At 41.5% G+C, this 16772-nt stretch overlaps 1 protein-coding gene across 1 annotated transcript; it reads right to left on the minus strand.

Moving 5' to 3' along the window:
• Positions 1–1280: 1280 nt before the first annotated feature.
• LOC109760804 (uncharacterized) lies at positions 1281–3932 on the minus strand. Its single transcript, XM_020319613.4, has 3 exons — positions 3757–3932; positions 1873–3197; positions 1281–1531 (listed from the first exon to the last, which is right to left on the minus strand). Exons 2-3 carry the CDS (start codon positions 2996–2998, stop codon positions 1509–1511), a joined length of 1149 nt encoding a protein of 382 aa, XP_020175202.1. The 5' UTR covers positions 2999–3197; positions 3757–3932; the 3' UTR covers positions 1281–1508.
• Between the last annotated feature and the right edge of the window lie 12840 nt (positions 3933–16772).

The raw sequence follows: 16772 nt of genomic DNA on the forward strand, positions 1-16772 counted from the left end.
TGTGAACCCCCTTGCACGAGGTGCTCCCACGTCAACACAAAACAAAGAAGGACGTATGGAATTTATTACCTCACCATGAGGGCCTGAACCTGTGTAAACTCCCTGTGCAAACACCCCTTTGGTTCTCCCGACTGTCAATTGGTGACAGGCACAGGCTGCGTTGGCCGGAGACCAACTCAAGATCGGATCTTCCATAAACCCTGGTGAACTTGCGATGGGGCAAAGCCTCACCTTTGGCTCTAATCTCACCTTCATTGCGGACGGTGAAGGACGGGTCGACACCAACCGGCCTCTCTTCCCGGCTTGCCCCATCTTCTTCGGGAAGCTCACCTTCGCCATCAACCTCTACGGCGACCTCATGCTCTACGTCCTGCCAATCCAATAGACTGAAACGCGGCCTCCGACTCAGAATACGATGATGTTCCTCCAATAATGCTCCCGGCCGAAGCCCGGATCGCGGCTGCCAGGCCAGAACGCTGGTCCGACAGTGCAACAACCCACCAGCATGTCCTCACATCACAGCTGGTCACAATGGTATACACGAACTACCTGCTAATCGACGACCACAACCCAGAAGATTGCATCTGGGGCGGGCACATCCCGGGCAATGGTGCCTCTTTCGTAAGCCTGATCTTGCTTCCGGAAACAGAGCGCGATGACGACTGTTGGAACAGCCCCGTCGGTGCATCACCAACAGACGACGGGACGCCACCGCAGGGTTCATCATCAGTTTGAAGTACGAATAATACAGTATATGACAAGACATGTACATCCAACACATTAACTCGGGCGAACCAACCCGTGGTTGGATGGTTAGAGGGACTGTGGTATCCCTAACCCATCGATTTATTTCAGGATTTCCGGCGATGCGCATTCAGTGGGAGGAGACGTTCACATCAATGATGAGGTGCCTACAATGACTTTGTAAATTTCAAGATGATATGCCGGCTCAGTCTTTCGAATGTGCTCATAAGGGTAGGGTGTGCATTCATAGGGATGAGTATATGCATGTGTATATAAACGCTTGCGTCTGTACTGTGTTAAAAAAAACACATTAACTCGGCTTGACTCGTTAGTCACCGCGTTTAGCTCGTGAGTTCCGAGCTTAAATTCCACCCCTAACTGCAGGTCACACTCGCAGAGGACCTCGGACAAGGCAGCCTCAGAATGCCTCGCAGGTCTGCAGAGACCGTTTCTAGTGCTCTCCTGATGGAGATCAAGTGGAGGGCCAGCCATTTTTGCGACCGTGAATTTCAAGCATGAAAAACAAAAACTCAGAATTTCTAAACCATTCTCGAGAGAATTTTCGTTATTCATAATTAGTTTCAACATAGTCTTATACAACAAAGGATAGTCTTCAGCACCTCACACACACACACACACACAGACTGCCTTCTTGGTAGTAAGAAAAACAGCTTACATATAACAAATAAGTTTGTGCTTCATTGGGTTGGTCTAAAATTATTCAGCACATAATGCAGATATCATCTCATCCGGGTCGACAATTTTCACCGCGCACCGTCCACATCACCTGCAAACACATAAGAAATAAAACATGCTCACCTTGGCCTGATCGAAAGAAAACCAGAAATCAAGCAAGAAATGGATAGGCTGTGCATAAAAGAACGAATAAGACAAAATTTTACATTGACACACTACAAATACAACATGCAAGAAAATTTGCACAGAAATAGGATGTAGGCGTACAACTTTCCTAATAAGCATAAAAGGAGGCAAGCTAAAGTTTCGGCTCCTCAACGATATGAAACCTGGTCTAATACTAACATATAATCAGCAAGGAGTATTCACGGATGAGACAGAGAATAGAAACAAAAGTGAAGGCAAAAGCATACGGTGTCAAGAGATCGGCACCTGTGGTATAAAAGCCAGTGTAGGGGAAGATAGTTGCAGGGACTTGAGCCTCAAAAACTTTGTTGCACCGCATTGACTTGAGCTCCACTGCAAAGACACCCTCTCTCGTCCACATAAAAAACATATCATCGTCCTCAATGAGACCCAATATCCTGACCGGACGCCCACTGGCAGAATGATTATTTACCAACGGCACCGATGACACATTCGGTGGAAGGAATGCATCCAACTGAATGGTCCTGCGCAGCACCCATTCCATAACACCCTCCGGACCTGTCTCCCGAGCCCATAGGCGAAGGTTGAACTCCGTCAAGGCAACAAGGCCTAGCCCACCGTCCTCTGCCTTCATGATGTGGACATTCCTTCTGTACACACTATGTGTATCTTCTGGACACTCAATATGGTATAATTTACGCGTATCCAACTCAAAGGCAAGGATATATTTTGACTTCAGCGGCCAGTACAAGATGTTCCCAACAAGGACACTAGGCCTTGAATCAATATCAGATGGTGTTGGTGAAGAAACCATCTGGTGCCAGCTGCTACTCTCTGACGAGTATCTACAGGCATAGGCATAGCGTGTGCAAGTGAATACCCACACTACGAGAAAAGGGCAAGAGTGGCAGTCACCACTGTCCTTGTGGCCAGCTGCACAAAGCACTGTAGCTTGGCTCTCAGGAACAATACCATGATTAAAACGCCGATCAGCATCCGGAGTAGCCGGTACATATTGCCTGCTGCCAGTCATGGGGTTCCATACCTGGAGCTGAGTCCAAGTTGAGCTAACGAGGAGGACAAGGCTGTGGCGGCAGCCAAGGACCTGCCAGCAGGGGTCAGGTAGGGAGAAGGCTGCCGTTGAGACACAATTAGGAGGGTCCCCTGTGGGGATAAAACGGGGGATGCTAGTGGAGTTGCTGAAGAAGCAAAGCACAGGGAGTTTCTGATGAAGCATGCGAAAGCGGCTGACGAATTGGCGGTTTTTGATGAGGCAGTGCCATCGCTTGCAGACTAGGGACGTGCGAATCAGGCAGGTGGGGTGTGCTGGGAGGCAGAGAAATATCTCGATGAGCAGATCATCTGGCAGCTGGCTTGATGAGGCAGGCAACAACCCCGAAGGGTCCATCATCTTCCTGATCTTAGAGCAGTTCTAGCAGTAGTAATATTTCAAGGTTTGTTGATTCTTCCGATCATACATCCCGGTATCTCAACTTACTCCAGTTTGCTTCAGAAACACATGCGCAACCGCTTTAACCTCTGCTTCTCAACTGCTGCTACAATTATTCTGGCAAGAGGTCGGGAACAATTGACCTGCGCATCAACAAACTCTGCCAGTATACAGAGCATTGAAATTTGTTAGCAGCAAGTTCACAAATATAAGGCCTACACTGAAACAAATAAACATGTGTTCTGACGTTTAGCCTATATATTTTTCATGTCCGCTTGTATCCAGTTTAGGATAATCAAATCCGGCAAGACGTGGTTAAAACATCTTGCCGGTTTAAATACATACAGAATTACAGATCAATACCCACTTAGAACCAGATCCGGGAAACAGAAAAACTAGAACAAAAACCGGCTGTTCTGACGAGCATCAGTAAGCTGCAGTGAGGATAGGCCTCTGTATTTCTAACAGCCTTTGTTCGTTTGCTATTTGAGTTCAGTTGTCATGCGAAACAACAAAAGATTTGCAGATCCACGATGCCCTACATAGGATTGATACTAACTAGCATAAAAATCTGAGTTCGGATACATGTTGTCGATGCATCGGAGGCAAACTGAAAATTTCTAATCCGAGCGCAAATTTCATATGCAAAAATCAGAGTTGATGCGTCAGAGGAAGGCAGGACGGCCGGATCTGGGAGGGAGGAGGAGAGAGCGGCTGACCTGGTTGTCGGGGCGGGGCGGATGGGTCCAGCGGCGGGTCGCCGGCGGCGTGGGAGTCGGCGGTGGGTCGGCGGAACTTGGAAGGGGAGGGAGGGGCGGAGGCAGGGCTCTTGGGGCGTACTTGAAGACTTGCTGGGCTTGGACGACATGGGCCGTGACCCATCTGGACACGAAAGAGGAAACCGTGCAGCAGCCGAGAGGACCGTTTGCTCAAAAAACAAATATAAAAAGCCGAGAGGAACACGAAAGGAAACATAATTGGACGTGCTAAAAAAGGAGAGAAAGATAAATGGGCTCGCGATGAACAGTAAAATCCAAAAATATTTAAAGTAAATTCAGAAAACTCTTAAATGATTTTGTGGCGAACTTTGTTAAATGTTTTGAGCGGCTGCAAAATTTCATTATAAAATGACGTTAATGGAAGTCGTGGCAAAGAAAAAAAACATAGTCAGCACTTCAAAATAATTTTGAAAATAACACTTTTGAAGCACCGATTTTGTTTTTCTTCATGATTTCCACGAATGTCGTTCCATAATGAAATTTTATGTGCACTCAAAACATTTGTTAATGTTTGCAACAAACAAATTTTAGAATTTTTATTTTTTTTATTTTTTTTCAGATTTTATTGTTCAGCTTGAGCCCAGAAACACCATGCCCGATTCCCAGTCCTATGTATCTTATTATTCTAAAAAATAAATATCTTTTTCTTCCTTCAAGTTTAGCTGCTCCCCACAAGCCATATGATTTGTTATGTAAAGCTCCCCACAAGTGTAGTTTTACCATCACTCCATATCATGCTGGGAGCGGGGAGGTTGGGGAAAAACTATTCAGGGACAGAACTTTGGGGGAAATTGCAAGGGACTCATTTCTATATATACACGTGACAACTTAGTTGTAATTTTCTTCGACTAATGGGACCGCGCGAGGAGAAGGGTGGACGCCGGAGTCGAGAAGCTCGAGGAGCCTCTGGCACGTGTCAGGCTTCCTAGTACCAACATGAAACCGAATCATATACAAAAATAAACACTTTTAATGGCATCTCTGTCCCATCTTAGGGCTATGTAACATCGCAAATTTTGGAATCTAAAAAATACTTTGTTTGTTTGTTTTATCTCTACTACTTATAAAAGAGCAAGCTCAAATTCCCCTAAAGTCTCCAATGCATATGTGTTTTAACTTGTTGTAGCTAAGCTCCCTTCATTTACTACTAAACTCTTCCATGCATTAACGAGCTTCCTTCATTTAAGTGTTTTGCATAGGTTCACGCGTATGGCATTGTTTCTTCACGGGGTCACCAAAGTGCTCTCTTTCCTCTTTAATTGTTTTGCCACGTCATTTTCTCACTTATGTGGCATGCTTATCACCTGTACACCGTGGAGCACTGGAAAGGGTCAATACAGTGCTATCCTAATGGAGACCAAGTGAAGGGCCACCCGTTTTTGCATCGGTGAATTTCAAGCATGAAAAACAAAAGCTGAAACTCACGCACTTTGCATCATCATTTGGCTGGATAAGCCTCCAGATGGTCTTTCTACCTTTATAAACAATACTAAATAATAAAACGAGTTGTTAAAAAAATCCCTCACCATGTACTCAATTTTCCTTGACATGCACATAGATACAAGCGATAAGCTTTTGTTTTTGACAGATTACTACAGGTTGTTCTGTTTTTGACAGATTCTGTTTTTCGCGTGTTGTTTGCTTATTATGATGCATCTATGGCTAGTATCGGGGGGTATGAACCATGGAAAAGTTGGAATATAGTAGATATTACACCAATATAAATAAAGAATGAGTTCACAACAGTACCAAAAGTGGTGATTTATTTTCTTATACTAACGGAGCTTACGAGATTTTCTGTTGAGTTTTGTGTTGTGAAGTTTTCAAGTTTTGGGTAAGGATTTGATGGACTATGGAATAAGGAGTGGCAAGAGCCTAAGCTTGGGGATGCCCAAGGCACCCTAAGGTAATATTCAAGGACAACCAAGAGCCTAAGCTTGGGGATGCTGATGACCCACAAGTATAGGGGATCAATTGTAGCTCTTTTCGATAAGTAAGAGTGTCGAACCCAACAAGGAGCAGAAGGAAATGACAAGTGATTTTCAGCAAAGTAATGTCTGCAAGTGCTGAAATTGTAAGCAGCAGAGTAGTTTGATAGCAAGATAATTTGTAACGAGCAAGTAACGATAGTAGCAACAAAAGTGCAGCAAGGTAGTCTAATCCTTTTGAGGCAAAGGACAGGCCAAAACAGTCTCTTATGATAAGCAAAGCGTTCTTGAGGGTACACGGGATTTTCATCTAGTCACTTTCATCATGTTGGTTTAATTCGTGTTCGGTACTTTGATAATTTCATATGTGGGTGGACTGGTGCTTAGGTGCTGTTCTTACTTGAACAAACCTCCTACTTATGATTAACCCTCCCGCAAGCATCCGCAACTACGAGAAAAGTATTAAGAATAAATTCTAACCATAACATTAAACTTTTGGATCCAATCGGTCCCTTATGGAATAGTGCATAAACTGGGGTTTAAGCTTATGTCACTCTCGCAACCCATCATCTAATAGCTACTCCGCAATGCATTCCCTTAGGCCCAAATATGGTGAAGTGTCATGTATTCAACGTTCACATGACACCACTAAGGGAATCACAACATACATACTATCAAAATATCGATCACATATAAAGTTCACATGATTACTTGCAACATGATTTCTCCCGTGACCTCAAGAACAAAAGTAACTACTCACAAATGATAATCATGCTCAAGATCAGAGGGGTATTAAATAGCATATTGGATCCGAACATATAATCTTCCACCAAATAAACCATATAGTAATCAACTACAAGATGTAATCAACACTACTAGTCACCCACAAGCACCAATCTATAGTTCCGGTAACAAGATTGAACACAAGAGATGAACTAGGGTTTGAGATGAGATGGTGTTGTTGAAGATGTTTATGGAGATTGCCCTCCCCAAGATGGGAGAGTTGTTGGTGATGATGATGACGATGATTTCCCCCTCCGGGAGGGAAGTTCCCCCGACGGAATCGCTCCGCCGGAGGGCAAAAGTGCTCCTGCCCAAGTTCCGCCTTGAGACGGCGACGCTCCGTCCCGAAAGTCCTCTCCTTATTTTTTCTAGGTCAAAATGACCTATATACCAGAAGATGGGCACCGGAGGTGGGCCTGGGTGAGCACAACCCACCAGGGCGCGCCTGGGCTCCCTGGCGCGCCCAGGTGGGTTGTGCCCACCTGGCGGGCCCCCTCTGGTAGTTATTTGCTCCAATATTCATCATATATTTGATAAAAAATCTTCGTAAAGTTTCAGCTTGTTTGGAATTGTGCAGAATAGGTGGCCTGACGTAGCTTTTCCAGGTCCAGATTTCCAGCTGCCGCAATTCTCCCTCTTTGTGTGTACCTTGTAAATTATGAGAGAAAAGGCATTAGAATTACTCCAAAAACATTATTATGCATAAAAACATCATAAATAACAGTAAGGAATCATGATGCAAAATGGACGTATCAACTCCCCCAAGCTTAGACCTCGCTTGTCCTCAAGCGAAAAACCAAAATCAAAAAACATGTCCACATGCTTAGAGAGGGTGTGATGACCCACAAGTATAGGGGATCTATCGTAGTCCTTTCGATAAGTAAGAGTGTCAAACCCAACGAGGAGCGGAAGGAAATGATAAGCGGTTTTCAGTAAGGTATTCTCTGCAAGCACTGAAATTATCGGTAACATATAGTTTTGTGATAAGGTAATTTGTAACGGGTAACAATTAATGAAAGTAAATAAGGTGCAGCAAGATGGCCCAATCCTTTTTATAGCAAAGGACAAGCCTGGACAAACTCTTTTATGAAGGAAAACGCTCCCGAGGACACATGGGAATTATCGTCAAGCTAGTTTTCATCACGCTCATATGATTCGCGTTCGTTACTTTGATAATTTGATATGTGGGTGGACCGGTGCTTGGGTACTGCCTTTCTTGGACAAGCATCCCACTTATGATTAACCTCTATTGCAAGCATCCGCAACTACAAAAGAAGTATTAAGGTAAACCTAACCATAGCATGAAACATATGGATCCAAATCAGCCCCTTACGAAGCAACTCATAAACTAGGGTTTAAGCTTCTGTCACTCTAGCAACCCATCATCTACTTATTACTTCCCAATGCCTTCCTCTAGGCCCAAACAATAGTGAACTGTCATGTAGTCGACGTTCACATAACACCACTAGAGGAAAGACAACATACATCTCATCAAAATATCGAACAAATACCAAATTCACATGACTAATTATAGCAAGACTTCTCCCATGTCCTCATGAACAAACATAACTACTCACAAATCATATTCATGTTCATAATCAGAGAGGTATTAATATGCATAAGGGATCTGAACATATGATCTTCCACCAAATAAACCAACTAGCATCAAGTACAAGGAGTAATCAACAGTACTAGCAACCCACAGGTACCAATCCGAGGTTTTGGGACAAAGATTGGATACAAGAGATGAACTAGGGTTTGAGATGAGATGGTGCTGGTGAAGATGTTGATGGAGATTGACCCCCTCCCGATGAGAGGATCATTAGTGATGACGATGGTGATGATTTCCCCCTCCCGGAGGGATGTTTCCCCGCCAGAACAGCTCCACCCGAGCCCTAGATTGGTTCTGCCAAGGTTCCGCCTCGTGGTGGCAGTGTTTCGTCCCGAAAGCTTGCTTATGATTTTTTCCAGGGTAAAAGACTTCATATAGCATAAGATGGGCATCGGAGGCCTGCCAGGGGGCCCACGAGGCAGGGGCGCGCCCCCACCCTCGTGGATGGTGGGTGGCCCCCCTCTGGTTGATTCTTTCTCCAGTATTTTTTATTAATTCCAAAAACTACCTCCGTGAAGTTTTAGGACTTTTTGGGCTATGCAGAATAGGTCTCTAATATTTGCTCCTTTTCCAGCCCAGAATTCCAGCTGCCGGCATTCTCCCTCTTCATGTAAACCTTGTAAAATAAGAGAGAAAAGGCATAAGTATTGTGACATAACATGTAATAACTTCCCATAATGCAATAAATATCGATATAAAAGCATGATGCAAAATGGACGTATCAACTCCCCCAAGCTTAGACCTCGCTTGTCCTCAAGCGGAAGCCGATAACGAAAAATATGTCCACATGTTTAGAGATAGAGGTGTCGATAAAATAAAATACATACATGAGGGCATCATGATCATTTCTTATAACAGCAACATATATATAAATTGTCATATGATTTCTTATGCTCAAGTAACAATCTGGTCACAATGTAAAGTATGAATCAGACACTTCATTGAGGACTAACAAACTATGATCTCGGTCATTGAAGCAATTGCAATTTATCATAACATCGGAGAGAGTCAATATAAGAGCTTTTCAGCAAGTCCACATACTCAACTATCATTTAGTCTTTCATAATTGCTAACACTCACGCAATACTTGTGGTTATGGAGTTTTAATCGGACACAGAGAAAGATAGGGGTTTATAGTGTTGCCTCCCAACCTTTTACCTCAAGGGTAATGTCAACAATAATAGTTCATGCTAACTTACATCCAATTGGATATATATATCAGGATCTTTCCAACACAAGGTGCTTGCCAAAGGATAAAATGTAAAAAGGAAAGGTGAAGATCACCATGACTCTTGCATAAGGGTAGAAGATAAAAGTAAAAGATAGGCCCTTCGCAGAGGGAAGCAGAGGTTGTCATGCGCTTTTATGGTTGGATGCACAAAATCTTAATGCAAAAGAACGTCACTTTATATTGCCACTTGTGATATGGACCTTTATTATGCAGTCCGTCGCTTTTATTGCTTCCATATCACAAGATTGTATAAAGCTTATTTTCTCCACACTAATAAATCATACATATTTAGAGAGCAATTTTTATTGCATACAACAATGACAACTTACTTGAAGGATCTTACTCAATCCATAGGTAGGTATGGTGGACTCTCATGGCAAAAACGGGTTTAAGAATATTTGGAAGCACAAGTAGTATCTCTACTTGGTGCAAAGAATTTGGCTAGCATGAGAGGGAAAGGCAAGCTCAACATGTTGGATGATCCATGACAATATACTTTATTTCAGATATAAGAGAACATAACTCATTACGTTGTCTTCCTTGTCCAACATCAACTTTTTAGCATGTCATATCTTAATGAGTGCCCACAATCATAAAAGATGTCCAAGATAGTATATTTATATGTGAAAACCTCTCTTTCTTTATTACTTCCTATTAATTGCAACGATGACCAAAACTATGTTTGTCAACTCTCAACAACTTTTATTCATCATACTCTTTATATGTGAAATCATTACTCTCCATAAGATCAATATGATCTCTTTACTTCTTTTTATTCTTTTATTCCCTCAAGATCATAGCAAGATAATCAAGCCCTTGACTCAACACTAATCTTTATTATATATAGCTCACGGACTAGATTACATAGAAGGATCATAAGGCAAAACTCAAAACTAAATCATACTAAAACTTTATTCTACTAGATCAAGATATTACCAAAAGGATCGAACTAAGAAAAACGGTAAAGATAGGAGTGTGATGGTGATACGATACCGGGGCACCTGCCCCAAGCTTGGCAGTTGCCAAGGGGAGTGCCCATACCCATGTGATTATATCTCTTTCCTCGGGGGTGGTGATGATGGAGTTGTTGATGATGTAGGCTTGTCGTCCATCTTCCAAGGCATGGGCTGACCATCATAGAAGGATGATCGAGTCTCCGGGATCCTCAAATCTGCAGCCAAACTCATTCTCTTGAATCTATATTCATACTCACAGTTTTGATTCTGCAGGTCATAGATCTGGGCTTGGAGGTGCTCGATTTTCTCGCGAAGCTTGAAGATGGCCTCCCCAATGTTCTTGCCATACATCTTGTGGTTGTTGGTGAACTCCGCGATCATCATGTGGTTGGTGTCGAGTCCGCGTTCCACCATCCCTTGGCACATGAAAACTTGCTGCTCCATTGCTTCGAGCCTTGTCTCCACGCTTCCGGTCCTCCTTGGTCCCTCAACATCGCGGATGTGCAGCAACCCCTCACGCATCTCAATGGTTTGAGGATGTTGCAGCACTTCCGCGAGGTAGGGGTTGATGACCTTCTCGAAGAACTTGTCCTTGGGGCACTTGGAGACGTCATGGTGATCTAGATCTGTCAGAAAAACAGCTCGAAACAAAAACAGAGGATATTTGCGTGGTACGGTGGTCAAAACCTTCGGGAGGTTATATAATGAATTTTTACTGACCAAAAGAAGTACCGTGCAAGAAAACGAAGTCCGGAGGGCACACGAGGTGCCCACGAGGCAGGGGGCGCGCCCAGGGGGGTAGGGCGCACCCTCCACCCTCGTGGATGCCTCGTGTCCCTTTTGGACTACTTCTTATTTTCCTATTTTCTTAAATATTCCAAAACGGAGAAAAATTGCCATTAGAACTGTTTTGGAGTCGGTTTACTTACTGTACCACATACCTATTCCTTTTCGGAGTCTGAAACGTTCTAGAAAGTGTCCCTTATATATTCCTCCGGGGTTACGGTTTCAATAACATTAGTTTCAACATTTATAGGATTACCTGAGATATAATGTTTGATTCTTTGACCGTTCACCACCTTCGGATTTGTGCCTTCGAAGTTGTTGATTTTTATGGCACCGGAACGATAGACCTCCTCGATAACGTAAGGACCTTCCCATTTAGAGAGAAGTTTTCCTGCAAAAAATCTTAAACGAGAGTTGAATAGCAACACATAATCACCTACATTAAACTCACGCTTTTGTATCCTTTTGTCATGCCATCTTTTAACTTTTTCTTTAAACAGTTTGGCATTCTCATAGGCCTGGGTTCTCCATTCATCAAGTGAGCTAATGTCAAATAGTCTCTTCTCACCGGCAAGTTTGAAATCATAATTGAGCTCTTTAATGGCCCAATATGCCTTATGTTCTAGTTCGAGAGGTAAGTGACATGCTTTTCCATAAACCATTTTATACGGAGACATACCCATAGGATTTTTATAAGCAGTTCTATAGGCCCATAATGCATCATCAAGTTTCTTGGACCAATTCTTTCTAGATCTATTAACAGTCTTTTGCAAAATTAATTTGAGCTCTCTATTACTAAGTTCTACTTGACCACTAGACTGTGGGTGATATGGAGATGCAATCCTATGATTAACATCGTACTTAGCAAGCATATTACGAAAAGCACCATGAATAAAATGTGAACCACCATCAGTCATTAAATATCTAGGGACTCCAAACCTCAGAAAAATAACTTCTTTAAGCATCTTAATAGAGGTGTTATGAACAGCACTACTAGTTGGAATAGCTTCTACCCACTTAGTAACGTAATCAACATCAACTAAAATATGTGTATACCCGTTAGAGGAAGGAAACGGTCCCATATAATCAAAGCCCCAAACATCAAATGGTTCAATAACAAGTGAATAATTCATAGGCATTTCTTGACGTCTGCTAATATTACAAATTCTTTGACATTCATCACAAGACAAGACAAACTTATGGGCATCTTTGAAGAGAGTAGGCCAATAAAAACCGGATTGCAATACCTTATGCGCAGTTCTATCTCTAGCGTGGTGTCCTCCATAAGCTTCGGAGTGACACTTGCGTAGGATCTGTTCCTGTTCATGCTCAGGTACACAACGTCTAATGACACCATCTACTCCTTCTTTATAAAGGTGTGGGTCATCCCAGAAGTAATGTCTTAAATCATAGAAAAACTTTTTCTTTTGCTGGTATGTGAAACTAGGTGGTATAAATTTAGCAACAATGTAATTAGCATAATCAGCATACCATGGAGCAGTACGAGAAGCATTTATGACAGCTAATTGTTCATCAATATGTAGTGGGTCATCAAGAACATTCTCTATCCTAGACAAGTTGTCTGCAACAGGGTTCTCAGCTCCCTTTCTATCAATAATATGCAAATCAAATTCTTGTAGCAAGAGAACCCATCTAATAAGTCTAGGTTTAGCATCTTTCTTTTCCATAAGATATTTAATAGCAGCATGATCAGTGTGAACAGTTACTTTAGAATCAACAATATAAGGTCTAAACTTATCACAAGCAAATACGACTGCTAAAAATTCTTTTTCAGTAGTAGCATAATTTATTTGGGCACTTTCTAGAGTTTTACTAGCATATTGAATAACATTTAATTTCTTATCAACTCTCTGTCCTAGAACAGCACCTACAGCATAATCACTAGCATCGCACATAATTTCAAAGGGTAAATTCCAATCAGGTGGCTGAACAATAGGTGCAGAAATCAAGGCTTTCTTAAGTATTTCAAAGGCTTCTACACAATCATCATCAAAGACAAAAGGGACATCTTTTTGTAAGAGATTAGTTAGAGGCCTATAAATTTTAGAGAAGTCCTTAATGAACCTCCTATAAAAGCCGGCATGACCAAGAAAACTTCTTATACCTTTAATGTCCTTGGGACACGACATCTTTTCAATAGCATCAACTTTAGCTTTATCAACTTCAATACCTCTTTCAGAAATTTTATGCCCCAAGACAATACCTTCATTAACCATAAAGTGGCACTTCTCCCAATTCAAGACAAGATTAGTTTCTTCACATCTCTGCAAAACTCGATCAAGGTTGCTCAAGCAATCATCAAAAGAAGTTCTGTATACGGAGAAATCATCCATGAAAACCTCAACAATCTTTTCACAAAAATCAGAGAATATAGCCATCATGCATCTTTGAAAGGTAGCAGGTGCATTACATAAAGCAAAAGGCATACGTCTATAAGCAAAGGTACCGAAAGGGCAAGTAAAAGTGGTCTTTTCTTGATCCTCTTTTGACACAGGTATTTGAGAGAAACCAGAATAACCATCTAGAAAGCAAAAATGTGTATGTTTGGATAATATTTCTAGCATTTGATCAATAAAAGGTAAAAGGTAATGATCTTTTTAGTAGCTTTATTTAGTTTACGGAAATCAATTACCATTCTATAACATGTAACAATTCTTTGTGGGATCAATTCATCTTTATCATTAGGAACAACAGTAATACCTCCCTTCTTGGGGACACAATGGACAGGACTTACCCACTGACTGTCAGCAACGTGATATATTATACCTGCCTCCAGAAGCTTTAGTATTTCTTTTCTTACCACTTCTTTCATCTTAGGATTTAACCGTCATTGGTGATCAACAACTGGTTTAATGTCTTTCTCCAACTTTATTTTGTGTTGGCATAGAGTGGGACTAATGCCCTTAAGATCATCAAGAGTATATCCAATAGCAGCACGGTGCTTCTTCAGAGTTTTCAATAATTTCTTTTCTTCATGCTCTGGAAGGTTAGCACTAATAATAACAGGATATATCTTGTTTTCATCAAGATAAGCGTATTTAAGAGTATCATGTAATGGTTTAAGCTCAAACACGGGATCACCCTTGGGTGGAGGAGGATCTCCTAGGATTTCAACAGCCAAGTTGTGTTTCAAAATAGGTCCCCATTTAAAGAATACATCATCTATTTCCCTTCTTTCATTCATAAACATATGACTTTCATGGTCGAGGAAATATTGTTCTAAAGGATCATGAGGAGGCACGGCAATAGAGGCAAGACCAATAATTTCATCTTTACTAGGCAATTCTTTATCATGGGGTTGCCTACGAAATTTAGCAAAATTAAACTCATGAGACATATCCCCCAAACCAATAGTAACAACATCCTTTTTGCAATCTATCCTAGCATTAACAGTATTCAAGAAGGGTCTACCTAATATGATGGGACAAAAGTTATCTTGTGGGGAACCAAGAACAAGAAAATCAGCAGGATATTTAACTTTCCCACACAAGACTTCAACATCTCTAACAATCCCAACTAGTGAAATAGTGTCTCTATGGGCAAGCTTAATTGTAACATCAATTTCCTTTATCTCAGCAGGTGCAATATCATGCATAATTTCTTTGTATAAGGAATGAGGTATTGCACTAGCACCCATATCACATAAGCCATGATAGCAATGATCTCCTATTTAACAGAAATAACATGCATGCCTACAACAGGTCTATGTTTATTTTTAGTGTCAGGTCTAGCAATTCTAGCAGCTTCATCACAGAAGTAAATAACATGCCCATCAATATTATCAGCCAAGAGATCTTTAACCATAGCAACACTAGATTCAACTTTAATTTGCTCAAGGGGTGTAGGTGTTCTAGTGTTACTCTTACGAACCACAGTTGAAGCTTTAGCATGATCCTTTATTCTAACAGGGAAAGGTGGTTTCTCAATATAAGCAGTAGGAATAATAGGATCAACATTATAAGTGATAGTCTTTTCTTCACCTTTAATAGGTGCAACTACTTTTACTTCAATGGGAGGATTATATTTAAACCACTTCTGCTTAGGGAGATCAACATGAGTAGCAAAGGATTCACAGAAAGAAGCTACTATCTCAGAGTCAAGTCCATATTTAGTGCTAATTAAATTCACGGAAAACATCGGTATCCATAAAAGATTTAACACAATCAAACTTAGGTGTTATACCTGACTCCTTACCTTCGTCGAGATCCCAATCTTCAGAGTTGCGTTTAATTATTTCCAATAAATCCGATTTGAATTCAATAGTCTTCATCATAATAGAGCCAGTGCAAGAAGTATCGAGCTTGGAGTGATTGTTGAGAGAAAGCCGAGCATAAATTTTTTGAATAATAATTTCTCTTGAGAGCTCATTATTGGGGCATGAATATAACATTGACTTAAGCCTCCCCCAAGCTTGAGCGATGCTTTCTCCTTCGCGAGGCCAAAAATTATATATATAATTACGATCACGATGAACAAGATGCAAAGGATAAAAGTTCTAATGAAATTCCAATTTCAATCGGTTGTAGTGTTCCATGATCCCATATCATCACATAGCCTAAACCATGTCAATGTCTTTCCCTTCGAAGACAAAGGTAATACCTTCTTCTTGATAACATCCTCAGGCATACCTGCAAGCTTAAATAATCCACCAACTTCATCCACATAGATTAGGTGCAAATCGGGATGTAATGTTCCATCTCCTGTAAAAGGATTAGCTAGCAGTTTCTCTATCATACCCGAAGGAATTTCAAAGTAAACATTTTCAGTAGGTTCAGTAGGTTGAGGAGCAACTCTTTGCTCTACTGGTCAGGGTGAAGATACCCCGAACAAGCCCCTCAAAGGATTATGTTCCATAGTAACAAGTGACAGTAAATTTCAGCACACTATATAAATTTTTCCTTACCAAATTCCACCTACCAAAGGCACTTCACTCCCCGGCAACGGCGCTAGAAAAGAGACTTGATGACCCACAAGTATAGGGGATCTATCGTAGTCCTTTCGATAAGTAAGAGTGTCGAAACCAACGAGGAGCAGAAGGAAATGATAAGCGGTTTTCAGTAAGGTATTCCCTGCAAGCACTGAAATTATCGGTAACAGATAGTTTTGTGATAAGGTAATTTGTAACGGGTAACAATTAATGAAAGTAAATAGGGTGCAGCAAGATGTCCCAATCCTTTTTGTAGCAAAGGACAAGCCTGGACAAACTCTTATATGAAGGAAAACGCTCCCGAGGACACATGGGAATTATCGTCAAGCTAGTTTTCATCACGCTCATATGATTCACATTCGTTACTTTGATAATTTGATATGTGGGTGGACCGATGCTTGGGTACTGCCCTTTCTTGGACAAGCATCCCACTTATGATTAACCCCCATTGCAAGCATCCGCAACTACAAAAGAGGTATTAAGGTAAACCTAACCATAGCATGAAACATATGGATCCAAATCAGCCCCTTACGAAGCAACTCATAAACTAGGGTTTAAGCTTCTGTCACTCTAGCAACCCATCATCTACTTATTACTTCCCAATGCCTTCCTCTAGGCCCAAACAATGGTGAAATGTCATGTAGTCGACGTTCACATAACACCACTAGAGGAAAGACAACATACATCTCATCAAAATATCGAACGAATACCA

This window comes from Aegilops tauschii, chromosome 1 (genome assembly GCF_002575655.3).
Source record: "Aegilops tauschii subsp. strangulata cultivar AL8/78 chromosome 1, Aet v6.0, whole genome shotgun sequence".
Lineage (NCBI taxonomy): Eukaryota > Viridiplantae > Streptophyta > Magnoliopsida > Poales > Poaceae > Aegilops > Aegilops tauschii.